General features: G+C 38.6%; 2 protein-coding genes across 4 annotated transcripts in view; both read left to right on the forward strand.

Annotated features, from left to right (window-relative positions):
* Nucleotides 1-17,719, forward strand: part of LOC308248223 (sodium channel protein type 3 subunit alpha-like) — a gene marked incomplete at its 3' end in the record, with an annotated part of 38,197 nt that extends 20,478 nt beyond the window's left edge. Inside the window, exons 3-5 of the mRNA XM_080668262.1 lie at nucleotides 10,533-10,846; nucleotides 15,360-15,491; nucleotides 17,705-17,719. Of these exons, the coding sequence (XP_080524388.1) occupies nucleotides 10,583-10,846; nucleotides 15,360-15,491; nucleotides 17,705-17,719 (411 nt within the window). The 5' untranslated portion in view covers nucleotides 10,533-10,582. The remainder of the gene's footprint in view (nucleotides 1-10,532; nucleotides 10,847-15,359; nucleotides 15,492-17,704) is intronic.
* A 251-nt stretch (nucleotides 17,720-17,970) lies between these two features.
* Nucleotides 17,971-19,567, forward strand: part of SCN3A (sodium voltage-gated channel alpha subunit 3) — an 83,062-nt gene continuing 81,465 nt past the window's right edge. For all 3 annotated transcript variants that reach the window (XM_080667289.1, XM_080667290.1, XM_080667291.1), the window contains exon 1: nucleotides 17,971-18,060. In XM_080667289.1, coding sequence (XP_080523415.1) covers nucleotides 17,981-18,060 — 80 coding nt within the window. In that variant the 5' untranslated portion in view covers nucleotides 17,971-17,980. The remainder of the gene's footprint in view (nucleotides 18,061-19,567) is intronic.

A 19,567-nucleotide genomic window follows, 5' to 3' on the forward strand; every position in this document is an offset into this window, starting at 1 on the left:
TAGACCAGAACTAATTGATTTTGTCTGTAACTTAATCATCAAAACTGAGAGAGAGAGAGAGAGAGAGAGAGAGAGAGAGAGAGAGAGAGAGACTGACTGTTGATACTATCAGGTTATAGGCCAATACAATTCGCCAAACTGACATTATGGAAAATTCAACAAGATGAAAACTCATGCTCTATGTAACCAATAATAATAAAATAAAAAAACAAAAAATAAACTTTCATTTTTGCCCCAGTAATGCCACAGCATATCCCAAATGTTTACTGTGCCATTATTTTTTTAAGATTCTGATTCATTAACAAATATGGCTTCATATAGTTTCAGAAGTGTGTGTTAGCATCATAGCATACAGATATGTGAGCCTAGAAAACAGAATTGAACTATATATAACTATTTTTCTGTAGTTATTTATATACAGCTTAGATCTTTACAATCAAATCACACAATTGTAAGATTCAAGATAAAAATGTCAAGTATAATAGGAAGTCAGTCAAGAATAGAATGTATGGAAAATGCTTTGCTTCAGAGAAATAATTTCTATTTGTCAGTAGACATTTGAGTGACGATTACTTAGCTTCTCTGTGCCTGCACCTCATTTACTTTAAAGTCAGGGAGTTGGACTAACTGTCAAATCCAATGTATGCCTCTTAATTAGCATCTTGGAAATCCCTCCTTTGGCATCCATATACCTGCTCTGACTTCTTTGTCTAATATCCTCTGTGTTCCCTCTCCTTAAAAATTGGTAGTCACAGGAGTCCTGCCTCTTCATCTTTCCAATTTTTATCCTAGACAATGTAATGCATATTCTTAGCTTCAGTTTCAACCATTGATTTCTTAATATTTCCCAGCCCAGATGGCTTTCCTGAGTCTCAGACCCCTATTCTAATTAACACCCAGTTGTCTCACAGGCATCTCAAATTAAATAAATCCCAAACAGAATTTATTATCATGCCCTACAAACCTCCACTTCTCTGTTGGGTTCATGACAATCTGGGAATGAGCTTGTAGTTCTTCCTTCTCCCTCCCTCAGATCAAGTCATCACAAAATCTCAATGGTTTTCTCTCTCCTTCTTGTGCCTTGAAGACAGTTCCCTGGCCATGATTTGTTTTCTCTCTGATTTATTGACCTACTATCTTCTAGGCACTGTGCTCACTCAGGGGTCCTCAAACTACGGCCCGCAGGCCACATGCGGCCCGCCGAGGACATTTATCCGGCCCGCCGGGTGCCGCTGCCTGTCCTGCTTAGCAGCCGACTCGTCCCGGGCCTGCAGTGCGCATAGGAATTTGTTCATAGTGTTTTTTTTAAACTATAGTCTGGCCCTCCAACAGTCTGAGGGACAGTGAACTGGCCCCCTGTTTAAAAAGTTTGAGGACCCCTGCAGGTGCATTTTGTCATTTACTAGTATATGCATTAACTCTAAAGTATGCGCTATTAATATCTCCAGATAATGCAGATAGTGTGCAGATAGGTAACTTAAAGAGTATAAAGGATAAAAACAATTGTCCAAGATCACACTGCTAAAGCATAGCAGAACCAGGGCTTGAATACAGTTCTGATCGCCGGGGCTCTGTCCTTAGAGATTTGGTCAAAATGTCTTGCCCTATTCTTTAGACTACTGGTGTCCATCGGCTTCCTCCTGGACAGCTGTTCTCAAAAGGTGGTTTGCAGGCAACTGGGGTGGGGGAGAGGGATGGTTCCTGAATCCTTTTTGGGGGGACTATGAGGTCCAAATTATTTTCTTAATAATACCAAGATGGCATGTGCCTTTTCCCACTGTTTTGGTATTTGCACTGATACTGCCAAAGTCCTGGGGGTAAAACTGCTAAAGGCTTAGCAAGAATCAAGGCAGCAGCATTGAACTGAAGCAGTCCATGTGCCCGTTGACGTAAGAACATCAGTGATGAAGCAGTAACTATTACTAATTTTATTAACAATATCGAGTCTAAAGAACACATAGTTTTAATATTCTGTATGATGAAATGGGAAGAATACAGAAAGCATTTCTGCTGCATACAGAAGCACATGATTGCCTCAAGGAAAAGCACTTGTCTGATTGTGAGTCAGGAGCTGAATGAGCCACTCCTATCTTTTCATGGAACACCATTTTCACTGAAAGCAGAACTGACAAACTATGGTTATTCAGACTCAGGTATGAGGCAGATATTTTCTCAGAAAATGAACAAAAGAAAAGCCTTTCACTTCAGGAAAAGCAAATGACAGCATTTGTTGACAGTGAAAACTGGAGCTTTCAAGTGGAAATTGGAATTTTGAAAAACTTTTACCTGCCCCTGGGAGCTTGACAGCCTCCCGATGCATTATCACTTTTCTCATGAGTTCAGTGATGATATTAACAAATGTGAGTTTTTGAATGTTATATAATGAAATTTGTCAAAATTTGGAAAATATGCATAATAATGTGCCAATATTTTCTAAATTATTCATGCATGATGGGATAAAATCCATGCAAAGGGCAAGATCAATTAAAGTTCATTAATATAGTTTCAGGTTCCACTTTTTATTAATTTTATTTTTTGTATTTTTTTTCTTTATTAAAGTACTAAAGGCCTGGTGCACGAAATTCGTGCACAGAGGGGGGGCAGTTCCTCAGCCTGGCCTGCACCCTCTCCAATCTGGGACCCCTCGGGGGATGTACGACTGCTGGTTTAGGCCCAATCCCTGTACCAGCAGTCAGACATCCCTCTCGCAATCCGGGATGACTGGCTCATAACCACTCACCTGCCTGCCTGCCTGCCTGATCACCCCTAACCCCTCTGCCTGCTGGCCTGATCACTCCTACCTTGCCCCACTGCCGGCCTGAACACCCCTACCTTGCCCCCTTGCCTTCCTGATTTCCTCTAACCTCTCTGCCTGCCTGCCTGATCGCCCCTAACTGCCTCTGCCTGCCTGCCTGATTGCATCTAACTGCCCTCCCCTGCTGGCCTGATCTCGCCCCTAACTGCTCTCCCCTGCCAGCATGATCACCCCTAACTGCCTCTGCCTGCCTGATCACCCCTAACTGCCCTCCCTTGCCAGCCTGATCTCGTCCCCAACTGCCCTCCTCTGCTGGCCTGATCTCACCCCCAAGTGCCCTCCCCTGCTGGCCTGATTGCCCCTAACTGCCTCTGCCTTGGCCCCCACCACCATGGCTTTGTCTGGAAGAAGTCAGATGTCTGAAGGATGGCTGGTCAACCCGGTCTAATTAGCATATTACCCTTGTATTAGTATAGATAGATTATATAAAATAGGATTGCTTAAATGGGAGGGGGGAGGCTTTTTCAGCAGGATGAGATGCTCTTGGCAGAAACAAACACATAATCACTATATCTGGACTGATAGCCAGTCATATGCACTATACTACCAAACTGGTCATTAAAAAATTGATTCGCTTTCTTACACCTTACACCAAACAGCTGTTGCCCTTAAAACACCTCCTCAGCCCCCACCTTAGGTTCTGCCTTCACAGTTCACCCAGAGTAGGTTCTGATTGGTTGATTTCTATGCCAGTCAGTGTCAAAAGCTCTGTCTCCTAGGCAGCCATTGGCTTCTCGCAATTCACCCAGATTTGGTTCTGATTGGTTGGTTTCTATGCCAGTCAGCATCAAAAGCTCCACCTTCTAGGCAGCCATTGGCTCCTCGCAATTCACCCAGATTTGGTTCTGATTCATCGGTTTCTATGTCAGTCAGCATCTCCGGGCCTGATCAGCAGCCCCCATGGAGGCCCGGAGAGAAACAGAGGCCTGGCTGCTGGCGAAGCCTGAAGAGAAAAAGAGAGGCAACAGCTGATCAACAGCTGCCACAAAAGCTGCAGATCAGACTCTGACTCTCTTCTCAGGCGTCTCTCTGGGCCTGATCTGCAGCCTCCTCACAAGTCAGTGCTGGTCACCGTGCCCGCACCAGCGGCAGTCAGTGCCAACCCAGCTCTGACTGCAGGACTGACTTCTGGTGTTCCGTCGAGCCTTCGGTCATTTTGGACGTGATGGACCCTGTCTCTTTATATATATAGATTACATATGTGTCCTTATCCCCCCATTTCCCTCCACCCCCCACAAGTGCCCTCACCCCCTTAGTGTCTGTGTCCATTGGTTATGCCTATATGCATGCATACAAGTCCTTTGGTTGATCTCATCTCCTTCCCCCAACCCTCTACTGCCTTACCTCTGAGGTTTGATGGTCTGATCGATGCTTCTCTGTCTCTGGCTCTGTTTTTGTTCATCAGTTTATTTTGTTCATTATATTCCACAAATGAGTGAGATCATGTGATATTTATCTTTCTCCGACTGACTTATTTCACTTAGCATCATGCTGCTGTTGCAGGTGGTAGGAATTCCTTCCTTTTTACAGTAGCGTAGTATTCCATTGTGTAGCTGTACGACAGTTTTTTAAACCATTCATCTGCTAATGGACACTTAGGCTGTTTCCATATCTTAGCTATTGCAAATTGTGCTGCTATGAACATAGGGGTGCATATGTCCTTTCTGATTGGTGTTTCTAGTTTCTTGGGATATATTCCTAGAAGTGGGATCACTGGGTCAAATGGGAGTTCCATTTTTGGTTTTTTGAGGAAATCCTACTGTTTTCCACAGTGGCTGCACCAGTCTGCATTCCCACCAGCAGTGCACACGGGTTCCTTTTACTCCACATCCTCGCCAGCACTTATCATTTGTTGATTTGTTGATAATAGCCATTCTGACAGGTGTGAGATGGTACCTCATTGTCGTTTTAATTTGCATCTCTCGGATGATTAGTGACTTTGAGCATGTTTTCATATGTCTCTCAGCCTTCTGTATGTCCTCTTTCGAAAAGTATCTATTTAGGTCCATTGCCGTTTTTTGATTGGATTGTTTATCTTCCTTTTGTTAAGTTGTAGGAGTTCCCTGTAAATGTTGGAGATTAAACCCTTATCGGAGATAACATTGGCAAATATGCTCTCCCATGCAGTGGGTTTTCTTGTTGTTTTATTGATGGTTTCTTTTGCTGTGCAGAAGCTTTTTATTTTGATGTAGTCTCATTTGTTTATCTTTTCTTTAGTTTCCATTGCCCTAGGAGCTGCCTGATCACCCCTAACTGCCTCTGCCTGCCTGCCTGATTGCACCTAACTGCCCTCCCCTACTGGCCTGATCTCGCCCCTAACTGCTTGGTGAAGAAATTGCTTTGGCATATGTCTGAGATTTTGCTGCCTGTGGAATCCTCTAAGATTTTTATGGTTTTCTATCTTACGTTTAAGTCCTTTATCCATTTTGAGTTTGTTTTTGTGTATGGTGTAAGTTGGTGGTCCAGTTTCATTTTTTTGCATGTATCTGTCCAGGTTCCATTTTTAAACTAATTAAAAAAAAAACCTGCCATTTGTAGTTTTAGTGGTTATCCAAGAAGAATTTCACAATTGCCTGAAAAGGCAATTAACTTAAAATTCTCCTCTTCCAGCTTTACATATATATGTATATATATGTTAATTTATATATGAGAATTTTCTTAATTTGCTTTGATAAAAACAGCATATCTCAACAGATTGAACTCAGAAACAGATGTAAGAATCTAGCTGTAGCCCTAGCTGGTTTGGCTCAGTGGATAGAGTGTTGGCCTGTGGACTGAAGGGTCCCAGGTTCGATTCAGGTAAAGGGCACATGCTTGGGTTGCAGGCTTGATCCCTAGTGCAGGGCCTGCAGGAGGCAGCCGATCAATTATTCTGTCTTATCACTGATTTTTCCATCTCTCTCTCCATTCCTCTCTGAAATAAATAAGAATATATATTTTTAAAAAGAATCTAGCTATATTTCATTAAGCCAGACAATGAGGAGATTTACCTAAATGTAAAACAAATTCATTCTCACTCAATTCTTTTCATTTGGGTTAATATAGTTATTGTCACTAAACATTTGTTTTACTAGTATATGTAAACATACAATAGTTTACTATTAAGTTAATAAAAGTTTTTAAATTTTTCTTTTAATTTTGAATATGGTAAACATAGGTAGATAAGTCCCCCATAAACAAAAGCTCTTTGAGGTCACCAATGATTTTAAGAGTATAAAGGGATCCTGAAATCAAACTTTTGAAAACCATTGTTCTACTTCCTACTTGTCTACACTTCAAACTGCCACCATCTTTCTAATCTTCAAATTGATCATGTCACTCCCCATCCCTGGCTTACCTTAGTGTTCTGTACAAGACCTTTAGTAATCTATATCCTGCCTAACTTTCTAGTCCTTCCTCTTTCCACTCCCTTTGGGTAGGTCAGTCTCCATGCATAATAAACTCCTTATAGTACCTCCCAAACTCTCCGTGCTCTTTGTTATTTCTAGATTCATGAACATGCTGTCTTCCTGCTTAGATGTCTCTACAGATAGGTCTTTCTACTAACCCTCCCCCAACTACCACCACCACATCTAATTGGTCAAATCCCAAATAGTCTACAAAACCTACCTCACTATCCCTTCCTCTGGGAAACTTGCATGAACCATACCCCTCCTTCCTTTCCTTCCCTTGGCAGAAGAAATTGTTCCCTTTTATGGAGCACAGACAATAACCAGCTACATATAATTGCATTATAATCATTTGCATAAATACCTGTCTCTCCCAAGAGATGGCCAGCTCCCTAAAGGCAGGGACCACAGGTGTGTACTCCAAGCACAGTACTGATGCATAGTAGTCTCTCAATAAGTATTTCCTGAATTATCCTAATTCCCTTCCAGGTTTGAAATTCTGTGGTTCATCCCCATAATAGGATAATTTGAACCACAATCCTTTTATTAATTAACAGAGGGATACTTTTGCTTGACTCACACACATTCACACATAGAGACACTAGTGTTAATCTTAAGAGATCATCTCATCTTTTTTATTCTTATCTTTTTTGTCCTTGCAAGGACAGTTCTGGAGAAAATTTGGCATATTAAATTTGATGTATTTTAATAAATTATAATGCACATATATTCATTAATAATATATATTCCACACCAAGACATCGGCAGGAATTAATTTTTAAAAGTCTGCTCTATTAGGAATATAAAATTATGTAAGAGTTTTGTATAATAAGATCACAAGGAACAAAAGAGAAGAAAAATTTTAAACTAGAATTAAAATTAAAATAGAACTTCCAAAGAACTAGGAGAGGTTTCTAAACAGCAAAGCTGCAGGTGGGGCCACCGGAAACTCTACTCCCTGTAATTTTTAATGTCCCCGCCTATCCAAATAGTTCCCCTTACAGAGGAAAAGCTGAGTCGGGGACTGGTCTGGCTTCTCCAGATGCAAGAGACAAGAGTATAGGAATTTCAAAGAGACTTCTTTACTTCCTTTTGACCAAAACTCAGATTCTTTATTCTAGCCTTGATAAGTGAACATGAAGATACAGAACTATTTATTTTTAAATAAATATTCATGATTTTGTGATGGTCCTTGTTCTATGACATTTCAGAGAAATCAGAGTCATCTCCAAAGATTACTGAAAGATTTCCACACTAAATGCTTTTAGCCTAATTTCATTTTAAAACTTAGCAACGAGGAGAGTCCAATTAAATGAATATAATTAGTTATTAGTGCTACCACATATATGATAAGGCACTTCAATGGCACTGAGGTTGAGGAAGGTTAAATGACACAGGCAAACTGTTAGTGACAGTGCTAACCCAGATCTCTCATTCTGATGGCTACATGTTTTTCATTCCATTGTTGATAAAGAAACCACAATCGTTGCAAGCTCAAATACAAAAGCAACCTTTCTTTTCCCCTAAGAAAGCAACCATGTTTCATAGAAACTTCTTAAGACAGTTTTGCCATGCTGTTCCATTTTCATTGAGCACTTGAGAAGAACTTATCCATTCAGTTCATGACAGGCGATGAGAGAATCACGCATCTCTGGGTATCTAAGACTTGCAGTTAAGGGCAAACTCCTTCCATACTCGAAAGTATAAAAGCTGTGATTATTCCACACAGCCTCGAGCTGGATCAATTATGTGCCCATCAAAACTGACATGATATAGAAGAAAACATTGATTCTGCTGTATATTAATAGTTGACTGTATTTGAGTAAAACAGAATAACTATTCTCAAACCTTCTGATTTGCATTCACATACCACTTAATGAAGTACCAAAAAAAAAAAAAAAGCCCTACCCCGCCTCAAATCAGAAGGTCTTTTTCAGAACTAGTGGGGAAAATGACACAATTTTTGACAAACCTAATATTTTATAACTTATTTAGTATGCCTTCATAGTAGCAGGGAATATAATAATGTCATATTATGAATACAAATTTCATGAAAAAAAAAAAACAGCTATTAAACTTTTTTTGTCATTAGAACAGACTAGGGAACCAGTAATCCAGATTTAAACTAAAAAAATGATAAAAAATTATACAACTTTTCTTATGTTACTGTAAGATCGAGAGTTCCTCACTGTCTATAAGTTCAGTATATGCAACAACCTGCTAAGAATTAGAAAGCCACTGAGGGATAAACGACTGTGGAGACTAGACTAGTGCAGACTAGGCAAGGGCTGGGTGGGCGGATGGGGACAGGGAAATTTGACAGACGACTTTGATGACTACTTTGATGCCGTGGTTTTAGATCATTCTACAAGACGACTGATGCACGCATATTTTGTTGTTATTGTTTCTATTTTCTATCTTGACTTTTAAAATGTGATTTTTTGGCACAATGCAAACTATTAACTTATGTTTCAAAATATATGTAGCTGATTTCCTGTATTTTGGACAGTACTGTCACATTTCCAGCAGATACAATTTTTCCTCCTTCCCCGGAAAACTGAGCAAGGTGACTCCACATGTCTGCCTTCTCTCCTTTCCTCTCCCAGCCAGGTGGTAGGCATGTGTGAATGCCCCCTCCACCCCGTTCTCTTCACTTTCCAGCCCATTCCTGGAGCTCTGTGGTCAGCTGTGGTTCCAGCAAATCAAGACCTTACTTAAACGAGTGACTCGAATTGTAAAAATGCTTGAAACTGCAACAGGAGTAATGGCTGGAGGGACTGAGGATAATTAGATTATGATCACTGACACTAAAATAGTGTTTACTAATTCCAGAAACTATTCTAAACACTTAATGTAAATTCATTCATTTATTCCTTACAATAACCTGGGAGGTCAGTTCTCTTATACCTTTTTATGGATGAAGGCTGAAGCACTGAGGGGTTACATTTTACAAAGTCATGTAGCTCACAAGTGGCAGAGCCTGGGTTTAGAACAAAGGATTCTAGCTTCATATTCCATGCTTTTTAATTTTTTAAATTGATTTCAGAGAGGAAGGAAGAGGGAGAGACAGATGGAAACATCAATTATGAGAGAGAATCATTGATCGACTGCCTCCTGCATACCCCACACTGGGGATCAAGCCTGCAACCAGGCATGTGCCCTGACAGGGAATCCAACCATGACCTCCTGGTTCATAGGTCAATGCTCAACCATTGAGCCATGCCAGCCAGGCCATATTTCATGCTTTTAACCACTATGCCAAATGAAAGATTCAGGAAGCATCTGAAAATTGTCTTAGAATAGTTAAAGAACAGCAGATTAGAAAATGAAATAAATATACAGGGTTGGATAAAAGTAGGATCACAGTTCTGAGTGTGCAAAATGCAGTGTTATTATTTATTAACTAGAGGCCCGTGCACTAAAATTTGTGCACTCGGGGCAGGGGGGTGTCCCTCAGCCCAGCCTGTGCCTTCTTGCAGCCTTGGAGCCCTCAGGGGATGTCCACCTGCCAGCTTAGCGCTGCCGAGGAGGCAGGAGAGGCTCCCGCCCCACCACTGTGCTCACAGCCCTTAGCCCGGTTTGTGGCTGAGCAGAGCTCCCCCAGTGAGAGCACACTGACCAGCAAGGGGCAGCTCCTGTGTTGAGCATCTGCTCCCTGGTGGTCAGTGTGCGTCATAGTGACCAGTGGTTCCACCGTTTGGTCAATTTGCATATTAGGGTTTTATTACATAGGATTGTATTATTTTCCATAAGAACAACTGTTAAACCTACCTTCCCCCCCGATTCCCCTGCCGTATTCTGCATTGCCTCAGAAGATGCCCCAGCAGGATCCAAAAGGCAAAGCTAAAAGGAAACAAAGTCTTGACTTCCCTGTACCTGATGCTGGTCAGACCTTCCCTGGAGAACCAGTGATCAATGATGCTGATGACTAGCACAAGGGCTGGGTTATGCAAAACTTCTTTCCTATCCTGAGATTCTATGAGTCTGTCTATGATATTGTCTTTTCTTCAATATGTCTTTATTTGGAGAGTAAGATATGATCAAAGGAGAGGTGAGAGAAATATGAGTCCTTAAGTATTTTATTGACAAGCATTACTCTTTTTACCAAAAGCATATTATATTTTGGCTCAGAATAGAGTTTCGATAGACTTCTAAAGTTGGCTTATTGAAAATTTTAGATTGAATTATGATGTTTCCAAGTTAAAATTTGTAGTGTGGTACTTTTAAAAAATTACTATAAGGAACATTAAATAACATCTTGGATGATTTTCTTAATCCCTCTCATTCATTTGCTTTCCTAACTCTCATTCATTTTTGTTTGTTTACAGGCAATTCTTATGCAAGAAGCTAAACGTGATTAAATGTGCAGGATGAAAAGATGGCACAGGCACTGCTGGTACCCCCGGGACCTGAGAGCTTCCGCCTTTTCACTAGAGAATCCCTTGCTGCTATCGAAAAACGTGCTGCAGAAGAGAAAGCCAAGAACCCCAAGAGAGAACAAGACAATGATGATGAGAACAAACCAAAGCCAAATGGTGACTTGGAAGCTGGAAAAAACCTTCCGTTTATTTATGGAGATATCCCTCCTGAGATGGTGTCAGAGCCCCTGGAGGACCTGGATCCATACTACATCAGTAAGAAAGTGAGTGTTGATTTTATACTTCTGAACGCTCAGTTATGCTTCCAAAGTTAAGTCTTTTATTAAACACTTAACATTAATAGACTTTTCTCAGGCTCATATACATCCCGCACCACATACTATTCAAATTTGATTCTATAAAAAGCAGAAATGCTTATAAGAAATGAAGTCAAGATTGGGCTCCAGTGGAGAGAAGTGAAGAGATGGACCATTTCTACAATTTCACAGCAATTGAGATAGAATTAAGCTGGCATTAGCAAAGCAAAGTATCTGTTATTGTCCACATACTTAAGCAGATGGTATACTAGTACTTATCACCTGAGGATCTTGTTAAATACAGATTCTGATTCCATAGACCTGGGGTGGGGCCAGAGATCCCGCATTTCTAAGGTGCCACCGAGTGAGACTCATGCTGCTCGGACATGGGACACATTTTGAACAGCAAGTTTTAGAATGCTTCATTTAAAGCCACCACACAAAATTATATACTTAAACTTTCCTCTTCCTTTTAAACTAGTTTCATAGAAGGTGGCATGGAGAATACAGTCATATATTCTTAAAAGTAATTTATTCCAGCACATTTCTATAGAAATTTTGAAATTTAGTTGCTGGATTATTACACATGATGATGAGAGTGTGACATCCCCCAAGGAACAAGAAGACAGTTCTCCTATGAAAAGGATATATTTGCAAAGATACCTTCAAGAGACGGGGTATCAACTTACCTTGACATGATTCAATGCAATTGCAACTTAAAGACAGGAAGTATCTTTAAACAAGGGAAATGGTAAGATAAATGGAGGGGGGGCGGGGAGAGAATACTAGAGATTAACATTAGCATTTTCTAAGGGAGACAGATATTTAGTAGTTTCCTGAAAGCATTTTTCTCCTCAAATGAAGGCCACTTCATTATAGGGGAGGTACAGTGGGCTGCCTAACAGAGATGTTAAGCATTCTGAATCATTTGATTAAGTAGGTTTTTTAAGGCTCCAACCGCAGCAAAAAACCTTCTTATAATTTGTTTTCCCACAGATCGGCTTAAAAGGAAAGATTGTGCTAGTTATGCTATTGCGATTATTTCAGTCCATGTGAAAATAATATATCTCATCGTAAATGAATGGGTTGGCATTATGATTTCGTATATTAGGCTTTAAAACTTGGTTAATGTGAGTCTGCCATTTGGAAACTGAATTCTTCTCTGTGTGCTAACAAAGTCAGCTTTTATTGCCTCCTGTCTGAGAACCAGATCTGGACCTTGATTTGTCCATAGTGGCCATGACCCATCTTGAGAGACATCAAGACTGTTTTCTCATTACTGTTGGCTGCACTGCTTTCCTTTTGAAATATATATAAAGATGAAGTTTGAGGTGCTATTGAAGAAAAAGTAGTTTATGATCTCTTAAGGTGCAAGTAATTTAAGAAGTTAATGGAGAAGTTCTGGAATTTTAAGATATGGTATGAAACTTAGGTTAATTATGAAATAATGCAGGTGAAAGGCTTTTTAAAGTTGTAAAGCATTATGTAACTGTTTGCTGCCATTAAAGATACATTTACACACCTAATCTAAAGAGGTGAGCAACATCACAATGTCTTTTAATTGCATTTAAGTTGACCAGGAATAACTTAAGAACAGTGACAGTGATAATAATAATAGCCAACATTCGTTGTGCACATACTTTGTCAGGCACTGTGAGTGGAACTCAAACGTAACTCATTTGATATTAAAAAAGCCAGTGGGGTAGGTTCTACGTTAGTGTCATTTTACAGATGAGAAGAGAAGCACAGAGCGGTTAAGTAACTTACCCAAGATCTCACATTAGAAGTGGTGAATTCAGGATTTGAACCCAGGCAATGAGGCTCCGGGCCTGGAGCTCTTAACCATTAAGCAAAACTCTACATTGTGTTTATTAATGTAATACAAGAAAATGTTTAAAAATTGTTTGTATAATTTTTTTTTTAAATTCTCTGATTGATGTGGACCTTCCTACTCATAGATGTAAAGCTTATTCTTGCCCCAAGTAGTCAAAATGTTAGTAAAGCTACATAACATGTGTGTTTACTTGGAAAAAAAGAAGCAAGCAGCATTCCAGAGTGGACAAGGACCAGTTTAACATACTTCCACTTATAACAATCATCACCTGAGTAGGAATATACTGTTATTATATTTTTAAAGTCACCTCATTACTTATCATTACTTGAAGACCAGCTTTTGGAATTGACACTATTTACTCCTCCTCCACTTATCTGTCATCTTCTCAAGTCTTTTCAGTTTTTACATCTCTCAACATCAGAGCCCACATTTCAAATGTCTTTCTTGTCTCCTGTTCAGGATAGTAGTATCTCATTCCTCACTTCTCAGAAATCAAGGTTTGTTTTGTGTTAGATGTTGTTTTGCAGGAATAAACTGGCCTTTTTTACACATACTTTTTGTTCTAAAGGTCTGCTCTGTTCTAGAACCTGCAAATTCAATGAAGATGCCCTTGGCATGTCTGTTTTAATCCCATTAGTGCCACACAAATTAATCTCGCAGAAAGAGTGTAGGAGTCCATGTGTAAATGAACAGTTTGCTTTCATTCGCTTTGCTTTTGGATATTTTTTTCAAAATAAAATCTCCTAATGTTACAAGTGGCAATTGCTTTTCAGGGAAATTGTTTCAAAAAAGCATAATCAAATGCATCTTGAATTATGGTGAACTTTACATGTTATTGCTGTCATCGACTGCCTAAATGGATCCAGATTGTCTGACTATAACATTAGATGATCTAATCCTGTGAATTCAAGAAAATCTTTTAATGCATTTGTGCTTCAAGGGCAGTCTTCCCATGTCCACTGTCTCTTCTGGATAATCTCAATGCTAATAAAGAACAACTTACTTGTTCTCTTCATAGAATTGTTCACATTTATAGAATGCCATTCAGAAAAAAAAAAACCACACAAATGAATGGTTAGGTAACGGTTGGCTCCATGGTCTTAAATACAAAAGGGCAATGTATAGAGAAATGGTGTTCTCTGCCCTTTATACTCACAATATGTTTCTGACTACCTATTCAAACAGGGCATGTTGTCAGTGAACATGACTATATAGGATATAGATGTTGGTTAAAGGGTAAAAACATATTATTAAGTAAATGAATATATAGAATAGATGTCTTATGGGTAAATGGCATCTTAAAGGTAAACCCACATTTAATTAAACAAGTATTTATTTACAAATAGCACTATTAAATACTGTGAAAAGTGTGGAGGAAAAGAAGATTGCATACTCTTTATGCTCAGCGGTTTATAGCTTCTGACCTAGCCCTCAGTGGAATGAACCCTACATGTAAATTGCTACTTAACTATAATTACAAGCAACATGCCAAAGTGTGCAAATGAACATACCAAGACTTAACTGGCGAAGAAAACAATTAGGGAGTGATCAGAAGACATCGCAATTTATTTGGAAAGACATGATGGAAGAGGTGACTTTGATAACTGAGGACATTCCCAGAGAGTAGGGATTTTCAACCCTGGCTGAAGGTTAGAATCATCTGAGGAAATTTTTAAACATACCATGTCTGTGCCCATCCTTCAGAATATTGGCAATTTTAAAGTCACCCCAGGAGATTCTAATATGAGACAAGACTAAGAACCTTTGATAGAGTAGTAGGGCATTGTAGGTGGGATCTTATTGTCAAGTCTGTTATAGACCTGAAATGGGAGGGAGTTTGCAGAGATGGCGTCTCAGGATCCTCTTTCCTCTAGGATCCTGTGACACCCTTTTTCAGAGTCAAAGGGAAAAGCTGACAGGTTGTGAGTGGGATTGACAAGTGGGTTGAATTGGCTGAAGCAGAGTTACCTTGAAGGAAAAAAATAAAAGATGATTCTAGAGAGATGTGGTAGGTAATCACCGGTAGCGTAGCTTCAATGCTAAATTGATAATTAGAGGTTTCAGATTATAGGCTTTTAGCTATAGAGTTCCCTTCAAAATGATGTACTTCACCCTAATTTTCAATGTAGTTGTCCCTTCTGTTACCAGCAGATCTATAGAATCATCAAAACCAGGTTTTGACATTTTAAAGTAGGACAACTACCATAGGGAAAATAAAGAGTCGTCATAAACATTGGAGGTAAGAGACTTGATGTAATTAAAATATTTATAAAAGATTATTTTAATAGCAACATGTACAGAATAAACTGAAAAGTTCCCAAAGCTGTGACAGATGGTGAGCTTTAAACAGAATTGGAGTCTGCTAAGCTCCATTATAACTTGGTAAACATTTTGTGTTGGATATTAATTTGTATCATAAAGTTGGAACCTTAGAGACAGATTAGATAATGTTAAGTCATATTTTTATTTGTAGCTATAAGTTATTTTAGGGGACAGACATTTACCATGTTTTTTTGTTATGCTATACCAACTGGTTTAAACAAACAAGTCTGAACAAAAAATCAGGTAAAAAGTTCTCATGTGTGTAAGCTCTTCAAATAAGCCACATGTCTAATCTATTAATTTTTCTCATATTTTCTTTTTCAGACTTTTATAGTATTGAATAAAGGGAAGGCAATTTTCCGATTCAGTGCCACCTCTGCCTTGTATATTTTAACTCCACTAAACCCAGTTAGAAAAATTGCTATTAAGATTTTGGTACACTCATATCCTTTTTATGTGAATTGTCTAAATGATACTTCTAGTGGTTGTTTTTTTACATTGTTCTTTAATCTGTTGTTCTCATTAATTTTCTGCTACTTAAAAAAGTATAAAATGACTTCTATTTATAGAATATTATAGGATAAAATGACTATTGTATTATATAATGATTATTGTATTATAGAATGACTATTCTATTTATAGAATATTATATTATAGAATGACTAGTGGATTATAGAATGTTAATAGAAGTAAAATTGCAATTATGATAGTGAATATGTAAATGAATTACATTGTGCAGTAGAAACAACAGCAAATCTTCTTCATACTTTTATTAACCTCAATTAGACCATATATAAGCATTGCTAAAGAAACATAGTCTATCCTATATAATAAAGAGGTAATATGCAAATTGACTGTCACTCCCTTGCACAAGATGGCTGCCCCCATGTGGTCACAAGATGGGTGCCACAAGATGGCCAGCAGGGGAGGGCAGTTGTGGGCAATCAGGCCAGCAGGGGAGGGCAGTTGGGGGTGACCAGGCAAGCAGGGGAGGGCAGTTAGGGGCGACCAGGCTGGCAGGGGAGGGCAGTTGGGGGGGACCAAGCCTGCAGGGGAGGGCAGTTGGGGGGAACCAGGCCTGCAGGGGAGGGCAGTTGGGGGGAACCAGGCCTGCAGGGGAGGGCAGTTAGGGTGACCAGGCCTGCAGGGGAGGACAGTTAGGGGCAAACAGGTTGGCAGGGGAGCAGTTAGGCATCGATCAGGCTGGCAGGGGAGTGGTTAGGGGGTGATCAGGCTGGCAGGCAGAAGCAGTTAGGGGCAATCAGGCAGGCAGGCAAGTGAGCGGTTGGGAGCCAGCAGTCCTGGATTGTGAGAGGGATATCTCCCAAGGGGTCCCAGATTGGAGAAGGTGCAGGCTGGGCTGAGGTACACCCCCCACACACACCAGTGCACAAATTTCGTGCACTGGGCCTCTAGTTGTATTATAACCTATATTACTAAATGGTCAAACTTCTTTTGCCTTAATTGGCTCTGTATCTTTACCATCTGGGTCTGGCTGTCCCTTCCTCCTTCCTTTTTCTTTTTTTAATATGTTTTTTATGGATTTTAGAGAGAGAAGAAGGAAGAGGGACAGAGAGAGAGGAAACATCGATGAGAGAGAAACATCTATCAGCTACCTCTTGCAAGCCTCCTACTAGGGATTGAACCTGAAACCTGGCATGTGCCCTGACCAGGAATTGAACCAGGGGACAATGCTGGTTGAGCCATACTGGCCAGACCCTCCCTTCCTTCCTTCCTTCCCTCCCTCTCTTCCTCCCTCCCTTCCTTCCTTCTGTAAATATTTCTTAAACTTCAATGTGTCTGTGTATTTGACTGATATATATTTTTAAATCACTGAACTTAGTTACAATGATAGTCAAAAAGTATGTGTAGCCCTAGCTGGTTTGGCTCAGGGGATAGAGCGCCGGCCTGCGGACTGAAGGGTCCCAGGTTTGATTCCAGCACATGTTGGATTGTGGGCTCGATCCCCAGTAGGGGGCGTACAGGAGGCAGCCAATCAATGATTCTCTCTCATCATTGATGTTTTTATTTTTCTCTCCCTCTCCCTTCTTCTCTAAAATTAATAAAAATATATTTTTTAAAAAGTATGTGTAAAATGACAGAAAAGTGTGGATCTCAATAAAATTTTCAAACAAGTAATGATAAAATAGAAATGTGCTCTTCTGAGGAAGTTTCAAGAATAGGCATTTCATATAGGCAGATTCAAAGTAGATTTATATAAAATCAAAGAGACAAAAGACTGGTTACCCTAGAAATAGGGCAAATAGAACTGATAACATTTTGAGGTACATTTAAATTCTCTCATTCCATGATATAATATTGGAAAGTATTTATATTAAAAAATAAAAGATTCACTGACAAATAATCATAAGCTTCCTTTGAGTGAAATCTGGACTAAGGTCTTAAGAGAAATTATCACACTAATTGCCAGGAAGCTCTCAAAATAGTGTTTATCTGTTTAGCCACTGTAAGACTACTAGAGTACCTCATTATAGTAGAATTCACAGTCAGTGTAACCTTGACTGTATTGGCCTATCCATTCTTAGGGTATTTATATTGTATTTATTAACATTTTGTCTATCAGTGGATATTTTGAATTATATATGAACTACACTTATACAGTTGTGTTATACTGTAAACTCACTAAATAACAGTCATTTCTCTTACAGTGCAATTTCACATAACTGATTGGAATGCAGAATTCCCACTTATTTCAAATGGAGATCTCTTTCTATTAAATTCAGTTTTATGAGGAAATGATATAAAATTTACAAAAGAATATATGACAGGCTTTGAAGTTTCTTATTTTTTTTCACTGTTTTAAAACTAATAAGTTTAATTTTACAGGTAATTTGTGTTTGTGATATTTATGTGATTTGGATCATGTATAAAGGATCATGATAATATACTAGCATTTATTCCTTAACTAACCTACTTTATTCAGCATGCTTATCATGTGCACTATTTTGACCAACTGTGTATTTATGACCTTGAGTAACCCTCCAGACTGGACAAAGAATGTAGAGTAAGTAGGAATGACTTCTTGCAATTAGAAATGCACACTCAAATTCTCTAGCAATCTCCTTATGGTTATGGTCTGACTTATGGTTTCCACTTTTTGAAGTCAGGCTAAACACTTCTAAGAAAAATAATTATTTCTGTAATATGAAAGAAGATAAGGGAAGTTTTGGGGGGAGTTTTTCTTCAACTAGGTATTTTTTTCCCAACAAACTGAAGGTAGTATCTAAGAAAGATTATAAATAGCATATAATAGCTAGTAAACAAAACCAATCATTTCATATAAGTTAATACTCAATCATATTTATGTAATTTAGATAAAACACAATGACCATTTGAAAGATTTGAGGGATAAAATAATTACATTCTAGTCTATCACTATAGGTATTTAGCTCTATATTATTATATTGGGCATTTTGATTATATGTTATACTTAGGAAAAATACATTTAGGTAACTAAGTTACTTAGATATTCAGATATATAGTTTACTTTAGCATGTGTGCTAAAACATCAGAGATGTGTTTCATAAAAGAAATAAAATGCCTCCACAAAAGTATGCTCAAAAATAAAAGGGCTTAAGGGGAAAAGATGATAAAGGAAAGGTCACTCGAAACTTATGAAACTGTAATTCTTACACTAATGAAAACAATAACAATCCCAATGAAAAGATACTGGCCCAGTTAACTCTCTGTGGACATCTGTACCTAAAATCACAGCCAGCAACTATTTTGCAGACTCAGACCCTGGGTCCTGTCTTTTCTCCCTTGAGATGGAGACCCTGGGGACATTTGAAAGATATTATCAAAATAAAACATTTGATTCAATATTGTAAGAGGCACAGTAGCTCTTGGGCATGTTAAATGAGATCCTGCTTGCACTAAATAAGGCACTTCTGACAATTTTCCACTTTAGTGTTAAGTTCTTCTTTTATTGCTTAGGATGTTCTATTAAGTGTGGGGAAAAGATGCCCCTGATTGTTTCAAAATATCAATAGGCTAGGGAACATTGTGCATTAAATAACACAATTTCTGCACTAGATCAACATTATTCCCACATATGAGGTTATAAATCACATAGGAGGTTATTCATGATAAAGAAACATGTTTTGTTTTATTTTTTAGTGAAGTATAAGGTGTTTCAGTTATATAAGCTATTTATGTATGGTATAAACCTAAAATTAGTATAATATTTTTATTATTATTTTTAAAATAATTTCCAATAGGAGATGGGTTATTATAAAAACTATAGTTTTATTTCCAACTATTTTTATAAATTTCCATGAAGATTTATTGTACCATCCTAAGCCATCATTTGCCAATGGTTTAACACATTAAAGATTTTTTATAGTAGCTTGGAAATGCTCCCTTGAAATTATTTTAGTAAGTAGAATATCCAGTTTTTATATTTGAAGCAAGACATTTAACAACATTCTTAGTTACCACTTATGATCTGGAGATTAACAAATGAACATATATCTATACAATTATTCTGTATGTACTTTTCCTACCAGAAG

Source organism: Plecotus auritus, assembly GCF_963455305.1.
Source record: "Plecotus auritus genome assembly, chromosome: 5".
Classification (NCBI taxonomy): Eukaryota; Metazoa; Chordata; class Mammalia; order Chiroptera; family Vespertilionidae; genus Plecotus; species Plecotus auritus.